Below are 24,900 nucleotides of genomic sequence, written 5' to 3' on the forward strand. Positions count from 1 at the left end.
CCCCCCCCCGGGACATCAACATCAAATCATTCTTCCACCGCCCCTCCTCCTCCTCCTCCAGCCAACTCCAGGATGATGTCCTCCATCTTGCCGAGGGCATCCAGCTCCCAGTTCTCTACCTATCTAAGGCCGGTATACAACTGATGAACCTTCGCGAGGAATATATTACCTACAGAAATGAAGGGCAATTCCTTGTTTACGTGGGTCTCACCAATGCAGTTGCGACTTCCCTAACTCTGCAAACCGTGTTCCGGTTTGAGGCGCTCTTACCGCCCGCCGCCGAACGCCTCGTCACTTTTACGATGACACCCAAGTTCAAACGGTCTTCGGTATCCCGCACGATATCGAGGGACCGCGACTGCCGATGTCGATAGAAGAGACGACAAGCCTCGTGTAGATGTAATGTACCGATTGCTTGTACGGTACAGTACTGAAGAAACTGTGGTGGTATGTGGTATATTTTGTTGGTTGAAAGGTCGATGGTTCTCCCCCACAAAACCTTCGATTACAGAGTAAATGTCAGCCCCACTAGTGGTGGCGCCAACCGTGGCGCGATCTTTTAATTGGACGCAGCACAAGACGCGCTGAACGCGTCACTGTGCACCTGCGCCGAAGCCCAGGCGTCTACACTCCAAAACCGTCGGCTACTCTTGATCGAAAAAAAAAAAAAAAATACCACTGCGGTGTCCTTGGCTGTCCTGATTGCCTCCCGTAAAGCCATCACCACCGTCAAAATGGCCGACTTTGACGACGAAATGGACATTGATGTCGCACCCTCCAAAGACATCACATTTTCCTCCGACAACACAGCCAAGGGGAAGCGCAGCGCCGCCAATCTCCCGGTCGAGGCCGAAGACAGTCTGCCATGGTGTGTACACCTCACGCGGCAAACCTAGTGTCTTCGGCTCGGACTGACGGTCATTCAGGGTCGAAAAGTATCGTCCGGCAACGCTGGCCGACGTGTCTGGCCACCAAGACATCCTCGCGACTATCAACAAGTTCGTCGAATCGAACCGACTACCCCATCTCCTGTTCTACGGCCCGCCCGGCACGGGCAAGACCTCGACCATCCTCGCCCTCGCACGTCGCATATACGGTGCCGAGAACATGCGCCAAATGGTGCTCGAGCTCAACGCCTCCGATGACCGCGGCATTGATGTCGTGCGCGAACAGATCAAGACCTTTGCCTCGACCAAACAGATCTTCAGCATGAGCGCGTCGGCCACAAGGTCAGGGATTGCCAATTTCAAGCTCATCATTCTCGACGAAGCCGATGCCATGACCAACACGGCCCAGATGGCTCTCCGTCGAATCATGGAGAAGTACACGGCAAACACGCGCTTCTGCATCATTGCCAACTACTCCCACAAGCTCAGCCCGGCCCTGCTCTCGAGGTGTACTCGCTTCCGATTCAGCCCGCTCAAGGAGCAGGATATCCGTGGTTTGATAGACAAGGTCATCGAGGAGGAGAACGTCAAGATCATGCCCGAGGCGACTGATTCGCTCGTGCGGCTGAGCAAGGGCGACATGCGCCGCGCATTAAATGTGCTGCAGGCGTGCCATGCATCAAGTAAGTCCCTCCTCCTTTTTGTTTCTCTCTCTCTCTTCATCTTCGTCTGGCACACATGCTAAAAAGGCTGCATAGGTACACCACTCCAACCTCACGAGGGGCCCAAGATTGCCGAGAAGGATATTGTCCGCGAGACCATCACAACAGAGACTATTTACAACTGCGTTGCCGCCCCGCCACCAGACGCCATCAAGAAGATCCTCAACACGTTACTCAGTACTAGCGATGTGACATCATGTCTTTCCACCATCAACACCCTAAAGGTGGCCCAGGGCCTGGCACTGGCTGACATCATCACCGCGCTTTCGGAAGAGGTGATGAAATTAGAGGTGAAGCCACAGGTTATGATCACCTGGTTGGACACGCTCGCAGAGATTGAGCACAGGGTATCAAGCGGCGCCAACGAAGCGATACAGACATCGGCTGTAGTCGGCGCCATACGAAACGGCGTGGAGCTGATGGGCTGACGGAAGGTTATAAACTCCAAAATAACAAACACCGGAGTAATCTCTCTCGGGGTATTCTCGTTGATCGTCTGTAGTGACGCTTGGAGGACCACAGCACGGCGAGCGAGACTCGAGTTCTGAACACACTTAAGGGTCAATAAGACCCGAATCATATGACTTCATGAAGGTTTCAATCATGACTGTGCAGTCAATGATAAAATGCTTAGAGGTCTTTCTCTCTGCCTTGTCGCCGTTCTTTAAAGTGTCTGATATCATGACCCTCTAATGACTGCCCCTGTACCAAACTCAAGAAGGTGCTCTATTCTCCCGCCTTCTATAAATTTACTCTTGTCTCCGCTGCTGGTATTAATTACAGGTGTTTTTCATGACTTCCCCTAAAACAGCAAGTCATAATGGACACAAGGGTCCATCTTTTCTTATGCACTTCAGCCAGACATACCGCAAAAGACCGTGCCGATAATGAGCCAAATGCCACAAGATTTTCGGAGGTTGAGGGAAGCATAATACAACTCCCCATGAGCCCGATGATCAGGCAGTGGTAGACTAGCTTCGGATCAATCGAGGACTTGGGATGGTATGATCTGCTGTCGACATATAAGCTCGGGAACTTCACAGGGTCATAGCTGTAATTCTAAGTTGAATATCTCTTCTCTCGTGAACATCGCTTGGAGCAGGCGAAGCTTGAGTCATTTATACGGCAATACATGACCTGCAAGTCGCTAACGTAAACGGAATGACCCGTCGGTCGCTCGATCAGCGAACCCGCGTATTGACTACCCCTCGTCTGCCACTTATCAATCTACCGCCGTCCACCTTGCCTTTTACCGCAGCAGTCAGTCTGCTCAAGCGAAGCTTTTCGGCCTCAAGACCTTACGCTAGTGCCATTCCGAAAACGCAGGAGATTAAAGTATGCCTGCCTTCTCCTCAATATCAAAGTGCCCCGGCGCTATTATTAACCACACTTGGAAATTAATTAGAACACTCTCGCTAAGAATTTCGGTGGTCTAGTCACGGCTCTGGGATCACATCAATTCAAACTCGTCGACTGCCGGATCTCACGGGCAAAGTGGCTGTTGTGACTGGAGGGAGAAAGGTATCGGCTTTGGCGTGGTTTACACCTTCCTCAAGCATAGCATAAACAGGGTGTATACCTTATCCGTCTCGGAAGAGGTCATTAATGGAGCCAAGGAGGTCGTGGCAAGGGAGCTGGGTCAAGACAAAGCCGATCGGATCGTTTTCCTGCAGTGCGACCTGAGCGACTGGCTTCGCATCAAGGAGATAGCTGAGACTATCAAGCACGACAGGGACCGGCTGGACATCTTGGTCAACAACGCGGGCCGGGGTATCATGACGGCCGAGCTGACCTCGTACAAAAAAAACCGCCGAGAGAGGCAACATCGTCCGCATCAGCAATCAGGCCAGCAACATGCACCACAAGGTACCGAGCGATATCAAATTCGACACCCTAGAGGAGATCAACACCGACCTGGGGCCGAACCAGCTGTATGGCCGGAGCAAGCTGGCCGTCATCCTCTACCCGCGGTATTTCGACCGCAGGTTGACTAGGAACGGTCACCTAAACCTGCTGATGAACGCAACCCATCCAAGGTTTCGTATCGTCGAAGCAGTCCAGGACGGACATCTTTGAGGCGTCAGTGGCCTCATGCAAAACGTTGGCAATTGTCAACCAAGCCCAACTGACACCCCGCAGATTCCCCATCGGAGGCTTCGGCATGTCTTACGGTCTCGAGCCCTTCAAGAAGGACGAGTTTGAGGGCGCCGTGCCCACCGTCTATGCTGCGACCGTGGCCGACAAGGACGGCCAGTACATATGCGCACCTGCCACCCCCGAGACAGGAAGCGAGCTATCGCAGAGCGAGGAGCTGGCCGACAGGCTGATGGAGTTGACGAGGAACCTGGTTAGGGAGAAGATGGGGAGCGAATCGGTCGGCAAAGGGTGTTCATTGGATGATATTGTGCTGCATTGAGCCCTGTGGCCGTGCAAACGGAGAGGGGAAACGCAGGAAAGAGAGCCCGGATTATGAGAGGGGGGAAGTGGGGAAACAAGAAACAAGGGAAGGAGAGGAAGGAGAGAGCAATGGAAGGGAGGGGGAGGTAACCAAACGAAGAAGGAAAGAGGGGTAAACAGAAAAGCAAAAACATTGTTGAGAAGTACACTGTCACATATGTAATTGTGGATTTGACCACTGATGGAACTGAACCACGCCGATTACTTGGAGAAGTGCCAACTCTGTACCTCCGTACATACACTACGCAGTTAGGAACATGGTACTGAAGTACCCGAAGCCAGCAGCCAACAAATGAAGGCCTGGACCGAACATGTCTGACCGCCGCAACATGTGGGTCCTCCACCTGTATAACGCAGGGAGCATGGGAACTTACATAGTACAGGATGCTGATGGATAATAGGAAAATGCGGGCGAGAAGTGAAAATCACTTATGGAAATGAGACAGAAACTCAACAAGAAGATGGTGCATTGCACAGTTCTCTTTGAGGTGTACCGAATCGACACTGAGAGATAAAATCGCCCTGGCCAGTCGCTGAATACTCCCAGGCAAAAAGCTGGTTCAGAGAGAATGGACGGATAAGCACGTAGTAGAGGCTGGGCGGGCACTCCTGCGCACCCTTACTGTCGCAGTTGGACCTCTTGGCTCAAGGCCCGTTGGTTGCATCCGGGATCAGTTCCAGCTTGCTGGGTTGCAGGTGACGAGAGTCCTGATTGGCAGGCACATGAGTCCTTCGCCGGCATCTCGTGCTGACGCTCGTGAGAGGCTGGCGATTTCGCAAAAGAAAAGCTTCGGAACCACAAAAAAAAAAATTAGGTGCAAAATAACATCGTCGCTCTGTTGGAAACCTTGTACAATAGGTGATAACAAGGAACTTAAAAGTTGGTCAATGCGATCAATGGAATGGAGAGGTTCCAGGCTGGGATTTTCGATGTGTATTCCAGGGACCAATCCCAACACTGAATTCACACCCATACTGTGATAGTTACCGCAGGAAGCACGTTCACCTAATAGGCCGATTGACAGGCACCCAGGCACCGCTGCTGCCTCCCGGCAGCGCTAGCCTGAAAGGGACTAGACCCACTAGAGCTCACCCGTTTCCTGCAAGCACTTTGATCCCCCACGCCAATTGAGCTCCCCCACAACCACCGCGACCAGCGCGGTGGAATGCCGCCTGCTGGTAATGCGTTTGACACGCTTTCTCCAGTCACTTTTTTAACCAAATTCGGATTTTCTCACTTTTCTTGTTTATTTTCCTCAGCTAATTATTCATTCTAAATTGGCTGAATCATCCCAATTGCTCTTCCCTTCCTAAGCACAAGCCGAGATGGACAGCCACGGGGTTGCCCAAGGAACGGGCGATAGTTCGTCCAGAACACACCGCCTAACACAAGCAATGGAACACCCGGAAAACTCGCCAGTTTATCCTATCTCTCCCCTGCTACTGGAAAGGCTGCAGCGTTCACGGCAACTTGAGAACGGCCGTGTATCATCCCACTCGAGCACCGATATGCTTTCCTCCTCTGGCTCCAGACGTGTACGGAGGAGCCCTTCCCCCACCGACAGCCATCGGCCCGGGTCAGATGGTGGCGTCGATGCTGTGAAGGCGAAGAAAGGCTTAGGCATCAAGGAGATGGAGCAGACATTGTCCACGTTGCACAAGCAGAACTTCGACCTCAAACTCGAGCTTTATCACCGAAGAGAGAGGCAAGCCGCCCTCGAAGCGCGTGTCGATACGTTGGAGAGGGAGGCCAAAGAAAGAGACGAGCTAAACGAATCGTTGCTGCGTGAGCTCGAGAAGCGGGACAAGGCCGTCGAGGAGGCCATAGGGATGATCCTCGCCTTGGAGAAGCGTGTCGAGGAGCTCCTTCTCGAGAGGAAGATGGTGTTCCAGGTCGAGGCTGAGAAGCCTCCGTACTCTCGAGTCGCTTCTCCCTTGGTAACGCCAAGCTCCCAAAGCAAAACTTCAGAGTTGGCCACACCTGGCGATTCTTCCAAGACCCCAATTCGCATGCCGAGCTTTGTCTCGGACAGGAGCGAAAACACCGAGAATCTTCGAAGCGTATACATGGCCGGCCTGGCCTGCGAAAGCGGCGTCTCTCTTCCACGGCTGGCCGAGGACACGCCTGATACCGCTTGCATCGACCCCCGACTGGCGAGTCCCGCGCTCAGCGAGTTGAGCGAAAGCTCGTTCGCCAGCGTCTACGGCCGGGGAAGGACCGTTGACCTTCCCTCCACACCTGGGAACCGTCCTGACCAGCGGGATGTGCCCTCTCGAACCGCTGCCCCGGGAGTTGAATCTCCGACCAGAGCCGGAACGTCAACACCAAAGGGGCACCGTCGGCCAAGCAGCTCTCGAGTGGCCAGTGGGCAATTCCACACCATTAGTGGCATCATGGCAGTTACCCCATCACCCCCTCAGCGGACCGAGGGGCCCAAGCCAACGCACGCTACCCCGAGGGATTTCCTAAAACCGCCAACCGGGAAGAAGGAGCAGCCACCAATTACCCGCCCTCCGACCTCTCATTCCCAGCCAAAGTCCAAAAAGGAGAAACGGGAGGCTCTGGAGAGAGTCATAACACAAGCCCAGTTCACCAATCCCCAAACACTGCCCCCGACACCAGACACCCTCTCAACCACCACCCTGCCTAACAACGAAACGCCAGTCAAGGACCACGGACCCGATAGCGAACACAATCGCCGAGACCTGACCGAGGCGAACATAACGAAGATACCTGAGCAGCTTGAGCACGTATCGCCATCTCGGGCCGCTCAACCCGCATCTACCACGGCGTTTGACAGCCGGAAACACTGTCATGCGACAGGTGGGTCGTCAGTTGCGGCTGCGGTCGCACCGGATCAGCGCTCGTCTCCCTCGACCACCGACTCGGCATATGCGCGCGCACTCAACGGTAACAGCTGGAACGGAGACGCACCGCGATACACGGCCAGATATCGCAGAGACTCGACGACGTCGAGCATCGATACCTGGCTCCGCGAGAGCCTGAAGCCAGAGAGCACAGAAGGTTTAGGTCCGATGAGCTCTGTGTCGCAGGTGCACCCGAACGCTACCAGCGGCCGCGTCTCGCCAGATCTGTTTTCGTTCCCGACTTCGGCCCATGGTTGGATGGCAAACACGATGCTCGGTTCCCTCGGTGGAAAAGATCACGCGGGTCCCCAGGCCAAAAATGCGTCCGTAACACCCATTGCGGACATGCTGGATGCCATTGAAGCCTCGAGGCCTACTCCCCCTATCATGAGCTGCAGGCGTAAGACTCCTATAAACGGTGCCGCAGCTCCATCTCCGCCGAACCGGCAGTCCAGCCTTCTCGCGAGGACCGGAGCTCCTGCGGATACGAAACCTGGAATGGAAGGCATCCCGCAGCCGCCACCGCATCCCAGCCCCTCCGCTTCTTCCAAGGTCAACAGCCCCGTCCGCGGAAGTCATACCCGCAGAAATAGCAACCACGTTCGATCTGTCGACCACCACCCCACGGAGCTTGGTCTGAAACAAGGCCGGGCCATGACCGTACCTCCCAAGCAAGTCCACGCCCCGCCGCCGCCCATCCACCACCACCACCACCAGCATCAGCAGCAGCCAGACGCTCCCATCAAGCAGGACCCGCCCATGCAGGCCCTCTCCAAACAACGCCACTACCCGCCCCCAAGCCAGACGTCCCGCCCCCGCTCGCGCGGCCTGACCGCGTTCTTCCGCCGCTCCACGGGCTCCGCGGACGTGCCGGCTCCGCCCGCCAGCGCCCCGCCGACACAGACGGCGTTCAAGCCGCCGCCGCCGCGATCGTGGTCGCGGCAGCGAGCAGGCTCGGGGTCTGAGGCGCTGCCGGCGGCGTTGGGGATGGGCATGCCCTCGTGGGTGCGCCGCGGGTCGCTGGCAGATGGGGAGCGCCCGAGCGGCGCCACGCCGCCGCCGATTCTGCGGAAGAAGAAGGGCCCGTCGCAGCCGTCCTTCATGGACGGCTCCGGCGTCGACGCTAGGGCCGTCGGTCTCGGCGATGACGAGGACGGGGATGGCGGGGCCGTGCTGGAGCCATCTCCTGCCGCGGCTGGGATGCCCGGTGGTGGTGGTGGTGGTGGTGGTGCTCCGGTGGGCATACCTCCTCCCTCTGGGAAATCGTCGTCGTCGTCGAGGAAGTCATGGGGCGGCAGCACCGGCGGTGTTGTGGAGAATGGTGAAGGCGGAGGTGTGTCGCTCGGTGGTGGTGGTGGTAATAGCGGTAACTCGGGAAGCGGGAAGAGGAAGTGGCTTGGCCTGGGGAGAGTCAGCAGCCTGAGAAACCGTGGCGGAACGTAGAACGTCCATCGCGGGGTTTGGCGGCGTGGTTAGAAGACATCCTACCGGCGTACGTACTGTGTAGACACGTACGTCCCTCGCCTTGCGGTTACACGTGATGATGATGACATGGTCAAGGGTTCTGATGAGTTCAAGGGCTGGGCCCCGGCATGGCGTTCTGGGTTATCTATGTTGCGCCTGGCGTTTAGGTGATCTATTCAGTACTCATTCCTGCGGAAGCAGTCATTTTTGGGTCACAAAATGAAGACGGTATTAGAGATTGATTGCCCCAAAGATTCTCGGTATAGAGCCGCATATCGTTAACCTTAGCGCCTTCGTAGCTATGCAAAAGATCAGTGACGTTGAGATAATACTCCCCTATCTTCAGAGCCAAACGGGGAAGGGTTACTACTCCGCCCAGAACCCAGAAATCGGGTTTGAGAATGCATTCGCCGTCGTTGTGGTTTTGGTATTAGCATCTGGACGAAGGGAACGTAACAGCCTCCCCTGATGCCTTTATCATGAATGACGTGCTCAAGGATACAGTGTCTGCCAGAAAACCCGGCCCTACCGCCGGGGTTGGGGGCTCTCTCGTTAGAGGTGATATGTTTGTCATGAATTATAGCCTTATACGTATCATATTAATCATGCCTCTCCCAGACATCCTTACAGGTGCTTCGAGCTTTGAAGGACAAAACCTGAGAACGTGTTTCACTATGTCCTTTGTTAAGAACTTCGTGGTTCGCGTTGTAGGTAAAGCTTGTAACTTTCGAAACGTACTGATTGAGATGAAAAAATAAAATAAAATTACACATCAAGTGTAGCCTTGAGCCAGAAAATATAATAACACAGAGTAATCTGATGAATTACTATGTGATTTTCTTGTCGAAATTACCTCCCCGTCATTACATTCATCCTTCCGGCATAAATCTAATTACTAATACATCACCCTCCGTACGAATCCAAAGCACTCCAACGTCTCCATATTACCCCTACCTACACACACACAAATCATTCCTCTGATCAATAATCGATAACCCCTGATCACAGACGGCTAGCGTCAGCACCTCACAGAGCCATCAGAACCGCCATCACTCCCGCCACGATCGCCATGGCGCCGGACACCAGCCCGACCTTGGCGCTGCCGGCAGTGACGGCGGGAGGTTTGGACGTCGCCGTCACGGTGCCGTTGATGCCCCAGTGTCCGCTCGTCGTCGTCGTCGTCGGCGGCGGCGGCGGCAGGGCCGGCACCAGGGTGGTGGTCGTCTGGCCGGTGGGGGCGGCAGTGATGGCGGTGGAGGTGGTGGTGGTGACGCCGGGCACGACGTGGGCGGTGCGGTCGGTCGGGCCCACGGGGGAGAGCGTGACGGTCAGGCTGGTGGTCCGGGTGGCGCCGGGTGGGCACGAGTCGCCGCCGCTGCCGGGGCAGGTGATGGTCCGGGGGATGGTGTAGGTGGCCGTCGTCTCCGGGCAGACGGCCGTCGTCTTGGTGATGATCTCGGTGGTGACCTCGTGGGCGGGACAGCGGGTCACGGTGGGCGGGCACGAGGTGATGGTGTAGGTGGTCGCGCTCGTGATGGTCAAGGTGCTCTTGCTGATGGTGGACGAGGTCGTGGTGGTGGTGGTGGGGAACCGGGTGGTGGTGAAGTTGCCGCTGGCGGTCGGGAACGGAGGCTTGTGCGTGCTGAGGGTGGTGGCGGTGGTGCTGGACGACGAGGTTGTCACGTGGGAAGAAGAAGAAGAAGAAGAAGAAGAAGAAGAAGAAGAAGAAATCGAGTCCGACGTTGATGAAGTCTTGGAAGCGGTCGACGTCTTTGAGCTGGTCTTGGAGGAGGTCGTCGAAGTCGGCTCCGGCTTGCCACACTCGCCGACGATGGACGGAACGGCGTCGGGGCCGCTGCCAATGGCCACGAGATTGGAACCGCAGTCGTCCGACTGAGCGAGGTGAATGTTGTGGTTGTCCTAGTCGTAGACGACGTACGTAGACCGGAGGAAGGTATCACCAAGAACGGGGAAGTCTGGTACAAGTTTCACGTCAGTAATTTTCGGTGGGTATTGTGTGTGTGGGGGGGGGGGGGGGGCAACCATATATGAAATTGCGATCCAAAGGCACTCACCGTCCTCAAATGCCCCTAAGACGCAGGTATTAGACTCAGGCTGGGGCCAGACAAACTCGTGGTAGGGCACGTTGATGGTCTTGCCACCGAAGGTGAAGTCGAGCGAGCCCCCTTCGCCATGGTCGGCACAGTCGACAACATACATATCGGCGCTGCTAACGTACTGAGCAGAGGGGAAGGCAGCGACGAGCTTCTAGAAGATAGGTCTCGGCAAGGCACTAAGAGTGTAACCGCTGTCGAGCAGGACAGGCTGGCCCTTGCCTCCGTCGGGGGCGCTGAAGACGGTGACGACGTCACCATCCGGCTGGTTGACCGAGATACCATCGAGATAGATCCAGAACCTTGTGTATCCGTCCTAAGATTCGGCGGCGGGGATGATTAGGCGCTTGATGAGGCTTCCCCTGTACTTTTCGGTGTCGATACCTCCAAAGATGACGGATCCTGCCTCCCGGGGCCGTCCTGGTTAGTGACGCCGCTCTCCATTCGTGACGGGGAGCGCAAAAAAAGGCCCTCAGTTCAGGGGGCAACTCACCCCGTGCGCTTTCGAATCCCTTGAGGTCCATGCTGAAGGCCCTGCTGTTGGTTTACCCCTGCTGGGCGAGAAAATCCACAACGAGCGGGTGTGCGGAGTCCCATCCGTCCAAGTTCGGGCCGGCGCCGAAGATGCCCACGTCTGCATGGGCACTGTCCAAGGCAACACCGAAGACCTGCTGCGTGATCCTGGCCGCTGAAACACGCAAGACACGAGTAAGTTTCTTGTGCTCTATTTTCTCGTACGGAGGACTCGGGAGCTCATGTGGCACTTACAGCCAATGGCGACGTAGTCAGCCACATATTCATAGTAGGCATAACCAATGCCGTAGGTAATATTGCCCTGCTCGCCGAAGTCTACGAGGGTGGAGGAGTCGGTGAACCTGGGCTGGGCAGCGCAGAACTCGGGCTCGGCCGCCTTGGAGCAGAAGGGGTTTACCCAGAGCATGTCCGAGCCCGTGTCGAACTGGACGGCGACCGTCTGGCCCGGGGTGCCGAGGGTCAGTTCGATGGTGTACAAGGTGCCAGAGAGCGGGTCAAAAATGCCGGTATCGATCTGTCTCCTGGTGATGTTGGAGTGTTTCCCAAAGAGAAGATTGCCTAGCCGGGGCATGAGGGGGTATCGGAGGAGCCCATCCTGCTGAACCATCCGGTTGTCTTCCGGGACGGAGAGGCCAGCACCCAGCACGGCGACCGGAAGGAGGGCCACGGCGTAGAGAGCGAATGACATGGCGTCGAAACGAAGGACTAGGTTGAATCAAGTAACTAATAATATTAATTAAAGGTATTAGGTAATGTAATGAAGGACAGAGCTCAGAAGAGAGTGACAGAGTCGCCCCTACGCGACGACGGCAACGGTGAGGTGACCTTCTCGTGAGCTTGATGAGGGAAATAGGATGGAAGGGGACTCGAGGCTCTCTCCCGGCTCTTGAGGTATTTATGATGCACTATCTAAGTCGGGACCCCTGTTTTTGGGCCACCCCCCATTTGGGCCACATACACATGCCACACCGCTTCTTCAACCTAACCACTTCAATCAACCACAACTTCTTCAATTTACAACTCTACCACTTCAAACTTCGTCAGTATATTAAACAGTCAAAATGGAGTATACCTAGTAGGATTTATAGGATACGCTTGCTAAATACCATAATGGTAACAGTTTAATTCGATCTATCGCCAAAGAGTTCGGTATTCTACAAGCTACTATTTAGAACTGACTATACGGCTACTAAAACCATTTAACTGGTGCCGAATCGCTCTAGATACTTAGTCGTATATAAGAAGAATAGCTTACCTAATAGGTATTGATCTAAGTTACCCTAGGTATCCTACTAACCTATATGTAAATTAGGGAGTTTACTAGCCGAATACTCTAGGTATAAGGAGCTAGCTATATAATAGTCGGAAAAGGCTAGATAACCTAGTTCCTTTATAGAAACCCTATCCTTCAAACCTAATAAGCCTATAAGATAGATTTAGTCTATATCAATAGCGCTACTAACTTAATTATATATAGTTAGTAGTTATAGCTAAATATCCTAGCTATTAAGGATATTTTACTAGCTAATTATTAGAATATAGATAAATATAGTATTATAGAAGGCTAAGGAACTAATAGGCTAGTAGTTAGAAGTATTTAAATATATATAATATAGCAAAAGGTTCCTAATTTGTAGGTATAGACTTCTTTCCTTAAGTATATCTTTATAATAGGGATATCCCTTCCCTTAGTCGTTATCTTTAGAGGTAAGAGTCTTTAATAATAGTGGTTTCCTATTAATAAGACAGATTTAAAGGACTAGAAGTTCATAGTAATAGAGATAGGCTAGACTAACCAAACTATTATAGTCAAATAGCTCTAAGAAGTCTTTATTCCTTATACCTAGCTAGAGGACAGTTCCTAGTAATAGCTTCTAATTCTAGATAGCTATAATAGTTATTTAACTAATGATTTTATATAACTATATTATAAGAATAATATTTAGTTACTCTTTTTACTACTATATACCTCTTATATCCTCTAACTATTAGATTTATTAGTCTTCTCCCCCCTAAAATATACCTACCGGAAGCTCCTTAATAATATAACTTCCTAGGCTAAGTCATTAGCAATAGGTAAGTAATTAATAATTAAATATATTATAAGGGCTTGGAAGGAGGCTATTATATCTTAGAATATCAAAGTAGGATAGAGGGCATCTAGATTATAGCTAGTTAATCTAGTTAAACCTCTAATAAGTAGACTTCTATTAGAAAACTCTAATAATATAGTTAATACTAGCTAATAGCTAGCTTCTATATAGACTCCGGAACCTATTTAATACTCCTAGCTATTAAAAGGAGCTACTAACCTAATTTTTAATATACTATAGAGGAAGTCAGACTTACGTAGTCAGCTAACCAATCTGGCTACTAAGACTTAGTACCTCTCTATACGTAGGCTCCTATTTAGGAAGGTTAAAAAAGCGTTCGACCGGAAGGACTTTTAACTAGCCTAGTTATAATAGGAAAACGAAGCTCTGAAGGCATAGTTAGAGGCAGCCTGGCCGTCGAAGAGGAAGAGGGTAGTCAGGGATCCGAATAAGCAGTTCGCTACGATTAAACAGATCTACCAGGCCTAGGTTAAAGCCGGCCGTATAGAGGGCTCTATAGCTGAAGAGAGTGGGTCAGAAGGTATAGATTCAGAGGCTTCTTGTATTGTAGTAGGTTGAACAGACTGTTGTATAGAAGGTTGAAGATGATGGGTGGGTGTGGGTGCCAAGATTTGCTAAGTGGCCCAAATGGGGGGTGGCCCAAAAACAGGGGTCCCGACTTATCCATCCATCTCGAGATTTGTTAACAGCCCCGGCTCAGCTTGACCTCCAGCTGCTGCTCCGCCTCGTCAACCTATTCGCCATACACTAGTTACACTCCATCGTTAATAATGCACACACCCAGCAGTGCGGGAGCACCCTGCATCGTAGGAACACGCAGCCTTGTGGGCAGGAAATTACTCAATTCCCTCATCGTCCAATGGTTTCTCGATGTTGTCGGCATCACCACGCCCACCTCTCAGCCGTATGGCCCTTTTTCTTTGGCCAGCGAGTCCCGAGTGGGCGGCGCGAAGAAGAGGAGACGTGGGCCCAGTGTACGTACGCCTCATCCAGAAGTTTTGTCGGTTTGTGGAATTTCGGTGTGGCAGGGCCCGCAGGACCCCCCTCAAGAATCTCACAGGCTGCCATTTTTGACCACTGCGATGAGCATCTCTACGCCTTGTTGATTCTTTGGAGATTCGTTTAGGGAGAAAAAGAAGGTCTAAGTATAATTATATATCTATGGATGTGTCTACCTGAGTACCTAAATTAATTAGCTATGATCCTACCTCAAGGTCACTCGCGTGCGGGATTCTGTTCCGAAGAAGGGTAAACAACACGAACTGCTTACAGAGGCTTAATTACTTATTATTTGTTTTCTTCCGCGGCACACATGTGCAGGTAATGCAACAAGGGTTGGGGTTATATTAGGGCGTATCATAACAGTCCTTCAGGCTGCCCATGAATCAATGAATCAATGAGTCACACGCGGGGCTTCCATCTCGCGCGCATCTTCGTCGCCAACCGTTGTCACGCCCTAATTATCAATGACTGACAACTGCCGCGCGCGACCCAGCAAGGACCAACCGCAACACCTGCCGTGAGATGGAACGAGAACAGCTTCCAATCATCATCAGAGGCGTTCGGGACGAAGACATCCCGGCCATCACTGAAATATACCACCATGTTGTCACCAACTCTACCGCCACATACGAGGTTGACCCCCCGACCGTTTCGGTGATGAGAGACAGGCTGTCGGCGCTCAGGGAAGCCGGATTCCCCTGCTTGGTCGCATCATCATCATCATCATCGTCGTCGTCGTCATCATCCTTTTCCTCCTCCTCACCACCCGACACCTGGTCGAGGGGGATCCTGGGCTACGCCTACGCGAGTGCGTTCCGTCCGCGACCGGGATATCGCTTCACGGTGGAGAACTCGGTGTATGTGGCGGCCGACGCCAGAGCCCGCGGCGTGGGACGCCGCTTGATGCAGGCTCTCGTCAAGGAGTGCGAGCGTCTCGGCTTCCGCCAGATGGTGGCCGTCATTGGGGACGGCGGGCCTTCCAACCCCTCGGTCCTGTTCCACGAGAAGCTCGGGTTCACCGTCTCGGGGGCGCTGAAGGGCTCCGGGTACAAGTTTGGGAGGTGGCTGGATACGGTGTTCATGCAGCTCGCCATCGGCGGCGGTACGGAGAGCCCGCCCGATCCCGCTTCGCTGCCAGAACCAAGGCGTAAAAATTAGAGATATTAATTAAGAGGTGTGATCGGGGGAGGGAATAGAAGGGGCGTCGAACTGCAATCCTCCCTCGGTTTTCATCTGACTTTTCGATTCTGACCGTCGAGCGAAGTCTGTTTTCCGTAATAATAGACAGTCCTCGAATATTAGATCTATTCCTGCCAATCCATCAGATAATTACGTCGGATAGTAAAGCGTGTTCTATTACAGAGCAGAATCAGTCAACACGCTTGCCATTCAGCTTCACTTCGTCCTGGACAAGCTATTGACGGTAATAAATAGGATTCAGGGGTCTGCGCCTGGCTTTCTCGTCGACGGTGGCATGAGCAAGTTAGATTCTGACTTGTCGCGACTGCGTCGAGGAAACTGAGATTTGCTAGGATTGAGAGTGACAAAGTAGCGCCTCGAGCGAAGGACGAAAGTACCGTACTGGTGTCCGTCCTGCTTGGGTTATAGCCGTCCTCATCCATATCTTGAATTAGACGAACTCACGATAGGACAGAGGGAACAATGAACAGGGGGGAACAAGGAACGATGACCAAGGATTTCGATACAAACCTCAGTGAGAGGTACTTGGGTGTGAGAGCATGTAATTACCTGCTCTATTTGTATGTACATACAAAACAGGGCAGGTAGCAATAAGAGGCCGAGCTCAACTTCGCACATTATTTATATATACTGCGTAGTAAATATGCATAAGCACATACCGACACACTCTCGTGCATGGTGGCAAGTGGTCACCACAGACGGTATTGGCTCGTGGAGAGGAAGACTCCGGTCAGCAATCTCGGCGTTGCAACAGCCTGATTGCAACGCCGGCCAGACACTGCAGGAGCTGGATCGGGAAGCCGAGCCAGCCACTCGGGTAGTCGATTGGATAGTCAGACAAATCAGCCGATCGCACTTGCCGGCCAACACAAATTCCGGGTACGTCATTCTCCAGAGCGAGGAGCATGACCGTCGGTTGGTCTCAGTCGTCCGGTGGTGGCCCTTCAACCGCTCGCTCCCTTAATCTTTCTCCGAAATCCGATCGGCTCGCCGCCTTCTACCTCAGGTGCCTAGGTAACAAGTATCACTAGACTTAGCATCTTAATTACTCTCTCGGTGAAGAACAATGATAGGTAATAGCAGCAACAACAAAAAGTTCACAAACGGCGAAGCACTGTCCCAAGCAGAGTAACCAAAATTGCTACTCACGATTGCTGCTCACCATGTTACGAGCCAAGCGGAGTTCAGCTGGGTCAACCTTCACTGGCTGCCCGTGGTCCCTCCCCCCGGACTCAGACAACCATACGGAGTATTGAGAGTGAGCCACTGGAGAGACCCTTCTGGACCCAACCGGGACTTGGCATGGGAGACCCCGGGGTCCACCTCAACTCCCGACTCAATTCTCCGGTTCTGATCCCGCGTCGTTGCTGCGGAGAACCCTTGCCAGCATATCGAAACCCCATCTCTCCCTCCTTATACACTGCACTACACAGTAGTGTAATTAAGGAGTATTGTATGGACATATGAACAATACGGAATGCATCTTGGTAGTTGACCTTCCCACGTAAGTTCGTAAAACACTATATCGCACACGGGGACTTTTACACTATGTACATCGCCTAGTTAACTACATAGGGCACGGAATCCAGTGGCTTCCTGCCGTGCCGCCCGCTTCTTGGTCTCCCCGGTTGTGAAGCCCTTGCTTGGCCTTGCCTCCCCCGCATTCTGAACGCTCTCGGCAAAGGCTTGGCGGCCCTCGATGCTGAACTCTTTTGCCAAAAGTTCGCGGCCCAGGAGCGGCCCCAAAAGATATCTGCCGAGTTCTGACCAGCTGCAGCCTGCTGTGCGGCAATCACAAACAATCGGATGTCGGGGATTGTTCTCCTACACTAGCTAAGCATCAGCGCGTTACCTACCTGCATGTAGCGTCGTAAACTGAACGTGTAAGTTCAGTCGATGGCAGTGTAGCCTTCCCCTGCTCCCCATCTCCCCTACCGCCGAGAGCTACCGCCCGGCCCCAACACTCCCCCCCCCCCCTTTTTTCCCTTGTTTGCCAACCATTTTCCCTGCAATTGTCCTCCCTTGAACCATATTCCCCCCCCCACCCCTTTTTTTTTTCCCCGGTTATAATCTGCCGGTGCTTGCAACATTGCCGCTATTTGGTTTAGCCCCCATTTGCTTCCTTCCCCCATCAAAGCAACCTCGCAGGCCCAAGCGTAGCAAAGAACAAGGAGGGTGCGGGGGTAGGGTTCGGGACCGAGTAATGGGTCCCCTGTGCTATCACTGCTGAACTCGGGTCTTGACCTTGTACTTGTATACCATCACGTGTACCCTCTCTAGTTCAGCGTCCTCAAGATGCTTGACCTCCCCACTCGGCCTGCCGGTCCTGGTCCCCTTTCGGTCTACTCTGGCATTGTTTGGTGCTCCTTGTGTGTACACTAGTTAGTCGTGGCGGTTGTTGTGGCTCTTGCTCGTTGGTGAGAGATCCTCTACGCGGATCCCCAGCTCTCTATTCTTTCTTTCCCCTTTCACTGCCACGCCTATTGACCAGTTCACACGGGGGCACCCTAAGCACCATCGCTCGCCATGTCGGACAGCGGGGAGAAGGAGATTGGTACGTGATTTGCCCCCAATACGGCGGAATTCCAAAATGAAGAAGAAGAGGAAGAAGAGGAGGAAGAGGAAGAAGAGAGGGTGAACTCACTGCTGACCTCCAATTACTCTTTCTGTTCCAAAAGCAGCTCAGCAAATTGAGCAGTCCCGAGTCGACTCGACGAAAGAGGCCGAATACTCGGACGCCAGCGTGCCAGACTCGGAGCTCGAGTGGACCGAGGAGGAGGAGCGGGCGATCCGGCGCAAGATCGATCGGCACACGGTGCCGCTGGTGACGGTGCTATACATGCTGTGCTTCCTCGACCGCATCAACATCGGCAATGCCAGCATCCAGGGCATGAGGGATGACCTCGACCTCGGGGGCGTGCGCCTGAACTGGGCCCTCTCCATCTTCTATATCGTCTACCTCCTCGTCGAGGTGCCCAGCAACATGATCCTCAAGCGCTTCGGCCCGCGCTTCTACCTCCCGCTCCTCGTCTGCGGCTTCGGCTTCATCTCGCTGTGCACCGCCTTCGTCCGGAACTTCGCCGGCCTCATGGTCGCCCGCGTCTTCCTCGGCCTCTTCGAGGGCGGCGCGTTCCCGGGCCTGGCCTTCTTCCTCAGCTGCTTCTACAAGCGCAACGAGATGCTCTTCCGCATGGGCATCTACGTCTCGGCCGCCTCCATCGCCGGCGCCTTCGGCGGCCTCCTGGCCACCGGCCTCTCCAGGATCCCCGAGTGGGGGGTCGGCTCGATGCGCATCGCCCGCTGGCGCAACATCTTCTTCTTCGAAGGGCTCGTCACCATCCTGGTCGGCCTGGCCGCGCCCGTCTGGATGCCCACGACGCCCGGCGAGGCCCGGTTCCTGACGGCGCGCGAGCGCCGCATCGCCGCCGAGCGGCTCGTCCGCGAGCACAAGGCCAACCCGGTCGGCAAGGTCACCTGGCGGGACATCAAGCACGCCGTGCTGTGCGTCCACAACTACACCTGCGCCCTCGGCTTCTTCCTCATCAACATCACCGTCCAGGGCCTCTCCGTCTTCATGCCCACCATCCTGCAGGACCTCGGGTGGACCGACACCAAGGCCCAGCTCTACTCGGTGCCTCCCTACGTCGCCGCCTGCCTGGTCGCCATCGCCGTCGCCTACGTCAGCGACAAGACCCGCCAGCGCGGCGCCTGGCTCGCCGCCTTCTCCTGCATCGCCCTCACCGGCTTCGCCATCCTCCGCTGGGTCGAGAACCCCAAGCTCCGCTACATGGCCCTCTACTTTGTCACCGTCGGAGCTTTCCCCGGCGGCCCTGGCTTCCTGGCCTGGGGAATCAACGTCAGTCTCCGTCTCCCCCCCTTTTTTTTTTTGGTCCTCTTTTTTCTTTTCCTTTCTCCTCCTCGGCCCGGTATGACTAATGTGTGGAGCAGAACTCGGCTGGCCCCTCGGTCCGTGCCGTGAGCTCCGGCTACATCGTGACCTTGGGCACCATCGGTGGCATCGTGGCGACGTGAGTGACCCGATATTGTCTCTCATCATTTCCTTCCCGTCCCCGAGAAGAAGAAGGAAAAAACCCCTTTCAATCACTAACCACGTATAGATGGACCTACACGCGATCCGACGCTCCCCGATATCACACCGGGCACACCATCAACCTGTGTGGTCAGATCGGCACCGTCATCCTGGCCATCTTTGGCATCCTCTACTGCTTGTACGAAAACAAGGCGAGAGCCGCTGGAAAGAGGGACTACCGCCTCGAGGGTTTGACAGAGGAGGAGCAGGAAGCCCTTGGGAACAACCATCCGAACTTTCGGTACTGGACCTAAGGCGGCTGTTCACTCAACGGTATGTCAACCGTTGATAGGCCCGGGGGGGCTGGGACGAAATGGCCGGCCAGATTCGAAATGGACCGTATGTTTCCTCCTTTACTTCTCTGTCACATGTGTGCTTCGTTTCGGTGGCCCTGCCTGAGAAAATTGATGTCGGCTATCTCAAGTGTTATTCCCAGCGTCGTGCTGCGATTCATCTCACCCCTGAACGTAAAGTCGCCAGACGCGCCAATGTGTAGATTCTGCGCGGGCTGGTTCATTGCGAATGCGCCATTCACAGTCGACATTCCTCACAGGTTCTCTCGCGGGAGGCCCGGTTCTCTCGCCCGCGGGAAACTGGAATGAAAGGGAGGCCAAACGAGATCCTGATCCCCCCTTTGTGGTGTATTTAGAGCAGGACATGAACGGTGAATCTCGAACAACAACATCGCAACCCTAGTCGCCCCCCAAGCTCATTGGCACGAGAGCTTTCAAGGGCTTGCTTCCTAGATCCAATTCGTCTCGAAAAGCAGGCTCGATGTCAACTTGCCGAGTGTTGAAGGCCTCTTGTTTTGCTGTCCGCCAAACTTGCGGCCTTTGGTATTGATGCGGCACTTGAAACCCGCAAACTCGCGATGGCGGCAAGTCTTGGCATCAAAGAACGGAGAGATGATGATAGGTGATGAGCGATGAGGTGAATTATGCTTGTTTCCGATCTCTTTGGGTCTCGGCTATATGGAACCAGAGTCAATCCTTTCAGGTCACCACGCAGCCGAAGAAAACCTAGACTTGATAAGACCTTGGCTGCCTTCCCATGACCCTGCAACAACTTAACTTAGCACGGGTAATAATTACGGTAAAGATATAATTAAGTATAAAAGCAACTCATGGTGACACCCTACATCGGCAGGTAACTACTCCGTAATAAAACGTCAAAGACCGAAAAGACGACGAAGCATCATTCCCTTGGTTTATTGAAGTCTTTTTTTTTCCCCCTCTCTTGTCTCATTCGCCTAGGAACCCAACTACCAGAAATGGGTTCCAGCAGGCCTACAACTAACTACATTAATGATAGCATCGCCCACTGCCCATGCAGTATTTTAGATACGTCTGTCGGGCTAAACGATTTCATCAGAGATAGAGCATGGTGACCATGAGACGAGATAGAGAGACCCTAGCTCGATGGCCATGGCTGGGTCAAGTTCCAAGAGCGGATGCTGTTGCCCGCTGTTGCTGTCGAGGGATCGGACCTGGGGGCGGGGATGATGCGGCAGGGCCCGCCCTTTGAACCACTGCTGGGTTTTCGGTCAGAACCCATGTGCCGCCCCGCTGCCAGGTGTGTCGAACCCTTGCCAAGTTCACAAGCATGCAGCAAGCCGAATTTGATTACACTATCTCGCCCAGCGTCGCGATCTGATGATGCAAAGATCCGCCGAGGGTATTCCGTATTTCGTTCGCACCTGCGCGCCAATTGGCCGCTCTTTTAAGATTTACAACACGGCGGTGGACAACCGAAAAGAAAATTGTCGGCGATTTTTTTCACCAAGCGTTCCCACACTGTTTCGCTTTTTCTTAATTTTTTTTATCAATCTGCCGCGGCGCTCGAAGCTCCAGCCATCATCATTTAGTGTATGATACGAATACAATAGGTATGTACGGATTACATACATACTCCCGCCGATCGCCTTTGGACCACGACGCCGTTCGACTGACGACATCCCTGTCGGGCTGGCCGCGGAGACGAGTCTCTCGCCTCTCTTCGTTTCCGGACCCCACGCTCGTCTAGCCGAGCATCTTTGACAAGAGAGTGGGGCTCCCTCGCCCGCCGACGAACAGGGCAACGTCTACCCTTCCACCTCCTACAACTAGACAACTCTGGTCTCGGAACATGCTCTCGGAGCCTAGGTTCCCTCTGCAAGGCATCGAATTCCGTTTACGCTAATCAATCTGTTCGTCCGCCCTCTCCCCGTCCGCAGGCAAAGGGCGGCCGAATCGCCGCGCCATCGGTTCTGGGGTCCTGCTAGTCCGGCGGAGTCGCCCGAGTTGCGCCACCCGGCCGAGTTCTGCGTCTTTTCTTCCGGCGCGGGGGGAGGGGGGGGGGGGGACACGGAGCCCTTTCACCTCTGCTCCGTTGCGCCCGCTCTGCAACACAACACCACATCAATCAGAGGGGCTGTCCGGCTTCCGGCCGCTCGAGGAACTTCCCAACCATGTGCCGCCTCGTCGTCTTCAAGGGGACGTGCCCGCACTGCTCCGGGGCCTTTGTATGGCAGGAGCTAAGTCAACAGCTCAGTTGTCTCGAGGCGAAAAATAACGGAAGCTTTGGCACCTGTAAGGCCGGCATCTCGGTGGACGAGAAGGACCACGACCAGGAATGCGACTCGTGCGCGGCCGAGCTGTACGCCGACGAGGGCTACGATGGCGGTGTGGACGAGAACGAGGCCCTCGAGGTGGCAAGCGCATGCCGGCCCGAGCGCGAGAAACCACCGGCTGACGAGGATCAAGGGAGCGGCAAGCACAAGAACAAGAAACAGCGAGTGTCATGAGAAGGCCCCTTTTCTTCTACGCCTTGATAAGGGGAGCGCCTGCTTGCCATGCCGCCCTTGCCATCATCGTGTCTTCGCGGCGCAGCACACCTCCTCAACCTGTCTACCGAAGAACGCCCACGCACACCCATACACACACACACGCACACACACATACATATATATATACACCAAGGTCACCGGCTGCGCACGCACGCGCGCCCGCTCTCGAACCAGGACTACGCACCCTTGCATTCCACCGAACAGCAGTCCGAGACGTTTTCCGGCGGCGAAGGGTTTCGCGTATCCATACCAGTATGCATTATACCACCCATACGGCCCTTACTTCCTCAGGGCCAACGGCTTAGTATCCGACGAGAAGTATAGGAGCGGGTTGCTCCCGCAGTTCCCTAGAGAGAGACGGCCCCAGGGCGCAGACGGCACGAGCATAACGAGGCGATGACGCAGATGAGTGACGACGGTAATGATAATGGCATGCTCATTCTCAAGCGCAGCAATGGGACGAGGTATACTCGGCACAAACGGAGGAAGGAGGTGGGCTGTTGTTGGTGGGAGGACGTGGTGCGTGTGGTTGAGTTTTGGATACGGCGTCGGAGAAACGCGCACACACACACACACTGAACAACGTACAGTACACACAGTGGAACACAGTGAAGAAGGGAGCGAATGCCGTGGACGTCGAATATGAGTTGGACTTGTGCCCACCAAAGACTGCCATCTGACATCGCCAAACGACGATGTCATTTGAGATCTAATATCCCAAGGGATATGAGTAGCTAATCTACGTGATCTGTATTTCATCGGTTCCCAAGCACACTATTAGTTATTCCGCAAGCGCCTCGCACACACGCACAAACGCGCACAGACGAGAAACAACATCTAACGTTAAAGACCTGCGCCTCCCCTCCCCCCCCCCCCCCCCCCCCCCCCCCCCCCCCCCCCCCCCCCCCCCCCCCCTCCCCCAATCACTCAGCCAAACCTTCCCAAGTCTCCTTCGCGACGCGCCAGTACCTGTCAGCGTCGACGCGGACGTGGGCGACGTGCTCGCTGCCGTCGAACCTCTCCCTGCGGACGACAGCGAAGCCGGCGCGGTCGGCGTCGGCGGCGTGGGTCTCGACGTCGCGCCAGCCGACGAGCCGGTCCGCGGGGCTGTAGACGTAGGCGCGGCGGAGCTCGGCCCGGCGCGCGACCGCGTCGTTGAGCGCCCGCCGCAGCCGCGCCAGCGGGCCCGTCCGGCCCCGGCCCACCACCGCGTGCCGCACCCAGTACCACACGCAGAGCGCGTGCACCAGCGGCGCCGCCAGCCACAGCGCCCACCCGCTCAGCCCCGCCGTGAAGGCCCGGTAGCTGGCCCAGTACCGGTACGCGCCCGGGGCCGAGTCCAGCACGAGCGTGTACGGCGGGAGAGAGGAGGATGAGGACGAGGACGAGGACGAGGACGAGGAAGAAGAAGAGGAGGAGGAGGAGGAGGAGGGGGGGGGGGAGGTTTTCTCCTCCTCCGGCAAGAGGCCGAGCGCCGCGCGGAGCTGGACCAGCGAGGAGGCGCCGCCGTTGGACCAGGCGTGCAGGAGCAGCTGCGGTTCTCTGTCCGGCCGTCCGGCTTCTTCCTTGGCCGCCGCATCATCACCACCGCCGGAGCCGGGGCCGCCGAGGTCGGGGAAGATGGAGCGGACGCACGGGACGGCGGGCGCAAAGTCGCGCGCGCCCGTACCCGGACGGATGAAGTGGCGCGGCTCGGAGCGCAGGAGGAGGATCGGAGAGGTCGGGTACAGGTCTCGGTACTTGAGCAGGTATTTGGCGATGTGCGGCTCTCGCGCGCCCATCCACGTAGCGAGGACGATCAGTCTTGGGGGCGCCGTCCTGGTCGAGTGGGAGGTCTTCTCGGAGGTCGGGGGCGCCAACGGAGGCGTTTCCGGGCGATAGAAGTAGACACAGGGGGAGAGCTTGGTCATGAAGGGGAGCGGCCCTGCCCCAGGCCTTGTCGCTGCATTTGACGCCATCTTGTCGTTGTCGTTCGACACGACTGGCCTTTTTCTTTCTCGCCTTCCGTGACCGAACAACAAAGACGTCGATCAAGTTAGAGTCCACAGCCGGTCACTTCGCAGCAAGAAAATGTAATGCGGTGTGATCACCCGCCCGGGCAGGATTCGCAAATTAAGATACCGTGCCGGGACTGCCGGGACCTTGTAAACCGTTCCCGGTTCGGCCTGTTGTATAATAATAAGGCCAAGCCGTTCAGCGCGAGGGGGGCCGCGGTGTTGCCGATAAAGCTGGCCGAGTCAAGGTGCAGCCCCCACACGGTGCCGCTGGATGGACACGCCAGGGCCCGAAGTACCCGTAGTTTTGGAGCACGATATTCTGTTGTATGTATGTATGTACGGATTACTGCAAGTTCTAAACATTATAAGCGCGAGTTTTTGTTTCTCGGAGTGTCTTCCAAAGCGGCAATGGCTTCTTTGACCCTACTATACGGGGGTGTGTGCTCAATTCACTAAAGGTTGAGCTTGCAAGGTATGTACTGATATATATACGTAGTATGTACGGATTAGTGTATTTACATACATATGTACATACATACATACATAGTTACAAGGCACAAGCAGGGTACCCGGACCTGATTCCAACCGAGGCACTTCCAGATTGGGAGCTGTCGACACGGACAGCGA

At 54.8% G+C, this 24,900-nt stretch overlaps 7 protein-coding genes across 7 annotated transcripts; 5 read left to right on the forward strand and 2 right to left on the reverse strand.

Annotated features, from left to right (window-relative positions):
- The first annotated feature begins 657 nt into the window (after nt 1-657).
- P884DRAFT_232320 (P-loop containing nucleoside triphosphate hydrolase protein) lies at nt 658-2,322 on the forward strand. The gene is made up of 3 exons (XM_069439849.1): nt 658-868; nt 927-1,570; nt 1,646-2,322. Exons 1-3 carry the CDS (start codon nt 735-737, stop codon nt 2,035-2,037), a joined length of 1,170 nt encoding a protein of 389 aa, XP_069293650.1. The 5' UTR covers nt 658-734; the 3' UTR covers nt 2,038-2,322.
- A 419-nt stretch (nt 2,323-2,741) lies between these two features.
- On the forward strand, nt 2,742-4,148 carry P884DRAFT_288028 (uncharacterized protein; the record flags this gene model as incomplete). The annotated part of the gene is made up of 6 exons (XM_069443912.1): nt 2,742-2,761; nt 3,015-3,044; nt 3,105-3,404; nt 3,448-3,608; nt 3,646-3,688; nt 3,749-4,148. 6 exons carry the CDS (start codon nt 2,742-2,744, stop codon nt 4,023-4,025), a joined length of 831 nt encoding a protein of 276 aa, XP_069293651.1. The 3' UTR covers nt 4,026-4,148.
- A 1,313-nt stretch (nt 4,149-5,461) lies between these two features.
- P884DRAFT_273212 (uncharacterized protein) lies at nt 5,462-8,377 on the forward strand (the record flags this gene model as incomplete). The annotated part of the gene is made up of 1 exon (XM_069442573.1): nt 5,462-8,377. One exon carries the CDS (start codon nt 5,462-5,464, stop codon nt 8,375-8,377), a length of 2,916 nt encoding a protein of 971 aa, XP_069293652.1.
- An 803-nt stretch (nt 8,378-9,180) lies between these two features.
- P884DRAFT_318063 (aspartic peptidase domain-containing protein) lies at nt 9,181-11,734 on the reverse strand (the record flags this gene model as incomplete). The annotated part of the gene is made up of 6 exons (XM_069445330.1): nt 9,181-10,253; nt 10,338-10,374; nt 10,474-10,636; nt 10,721-10,828; nt 11,006-11,193; nt 11,251-11,734. The coding sequence occupies 6 exons, from the start codon at nt 11,732-11,734 to the stop codon at nt 9,425-9,427; spliced, it is 1,809 nt and encodes a 602-aa protein (XP_069293653.1). The 3' UTR covers nt 9,181-9,424.
- Nucleotides 11,735-14,684: 2,950 nt separating this feature from the next.
- Nucleotides 14,685-15,320, forward strand: P884DRAFT_211875 (acyl-CoA N-acyltransferase; the record flags this gene model as incomplete). The annotated part of the gene is made up of 1 exon (XM_069439116.1): nt 14,685-15,320. One exon carries the CDS (start codon nt 14,685-14,687, stop codon nt 15,318-15,320), a length of 636 nt encoding a protein of 211 aa, XP_069293654.1.
- Nucleotides 15,321-17,740: 2,420 nt separating this feature from the next.
- P884DRAFT_91415 (major facilitator superfamily domain-containing protein) lies at nt 17,741-19,807 on the forward strand. The gene is made up of 4 exons (XM_069446171.1): nt 17,741-17,916; nt 18,041-19,218; nt 19,311-19,390; nt 19,481-19,807. Exons 1-4 carry the CDS (start codon nt 17,889-17,891, stop codon nt 19,704-19,706), a joined length of 1,512 nt encoding a protein of 503 aa, XP_069293655.1. The 5' UTR covers nt 17,741-17,888; the 3' UTR covers nt 19,707-19,807.
- Nucleotides 19,808-21,589: 1,782 nt separating this feature from the next.
- On the reverse strand, nt 21,590-24,472 carry P884DRAFT_288033 (uncharacterized protein; the record flags this gene model as incomplete). The annotated part of the gene is made up of 8 exons (XM_069443913.1): nt 23,204-24,472; nt 22,930-23,015; nt 22,653-22,773; nt 22,004-22,178; nt 21,890-21,964; nt 21,797-21,828; nt 21,741-21,762; nt 21,590-21,697 (listed from the first exon to the last, which is right to left on the reverse strand). The coding sequence occupies exons 1-8, from the start codon at nt 24,232-24,234 to the stop codon at nt 21,590-21,592; spliced, it is 1,650 nt and encodes a 549-aa protein (XP_069293656.1). The 5' UTR covers nt 24,235-24,472.
- Between the last annotated feature and the right edge of the window lie 428 nt (nt 24,473-24,900).

Source organism: Thermothelomyces heterothallicus, assembly GCF_042370625.1.
Source record: "Thermothelomyces heterothallicus CBS 202.75 unplaced genomic scaffold P884_scaffold_38, whole genome shotgun sequence".
Classification (NCBI taxonomy): Eukaryota; Fungi; Ascomycota; class Sordariomycetes; order Sordariales; family Chaetomiaceae; genus Thermothelomyces; species Thermothelomyces heterothallicus.

Coding starts and splice junctions, on each gene's coding strand:
- P884DRAFT_232320 (XM_069439849.1), top strand. CDS start 735: ATGGCCGACTTTGACGACGAAATGGACATTGATGTCGCACCCTCCAAA. Junction 869..926: donor GCCGAAGACAGTCTGCCATG/GTGTGTACACCT, acceptor ACGGTCATTCAG/GGTCGAAAAGTATCGTCCGG. Junction 1,571..1,645: donor GCAGGCGTGCCATGCATCAA/GTAAGTCCCTCC, acceptor AAGGCTGCATAG/GTACACCACTCCAACCTCAC.
- P884DRAFT_91415 (XM_069446171.1), top strand. CDS start 17,889: ATGTCGGACAGCGGGGAGAAGGAGATTG. Junction 19,219..19,310: donor TCCTGGCCTGGGGAATCAAC/GTCAGTCTCCGT, acceptor TGTGTGGAGCAG/AACTCGGCTGGCCCCTCGGT. Junction 19,391..19,480: donor ATCGGTGGCATCGTGGCGAC/GTGAGTGACCCG, acceptor AACCACGTATAG/ATGGACCTACACGCGATCCG.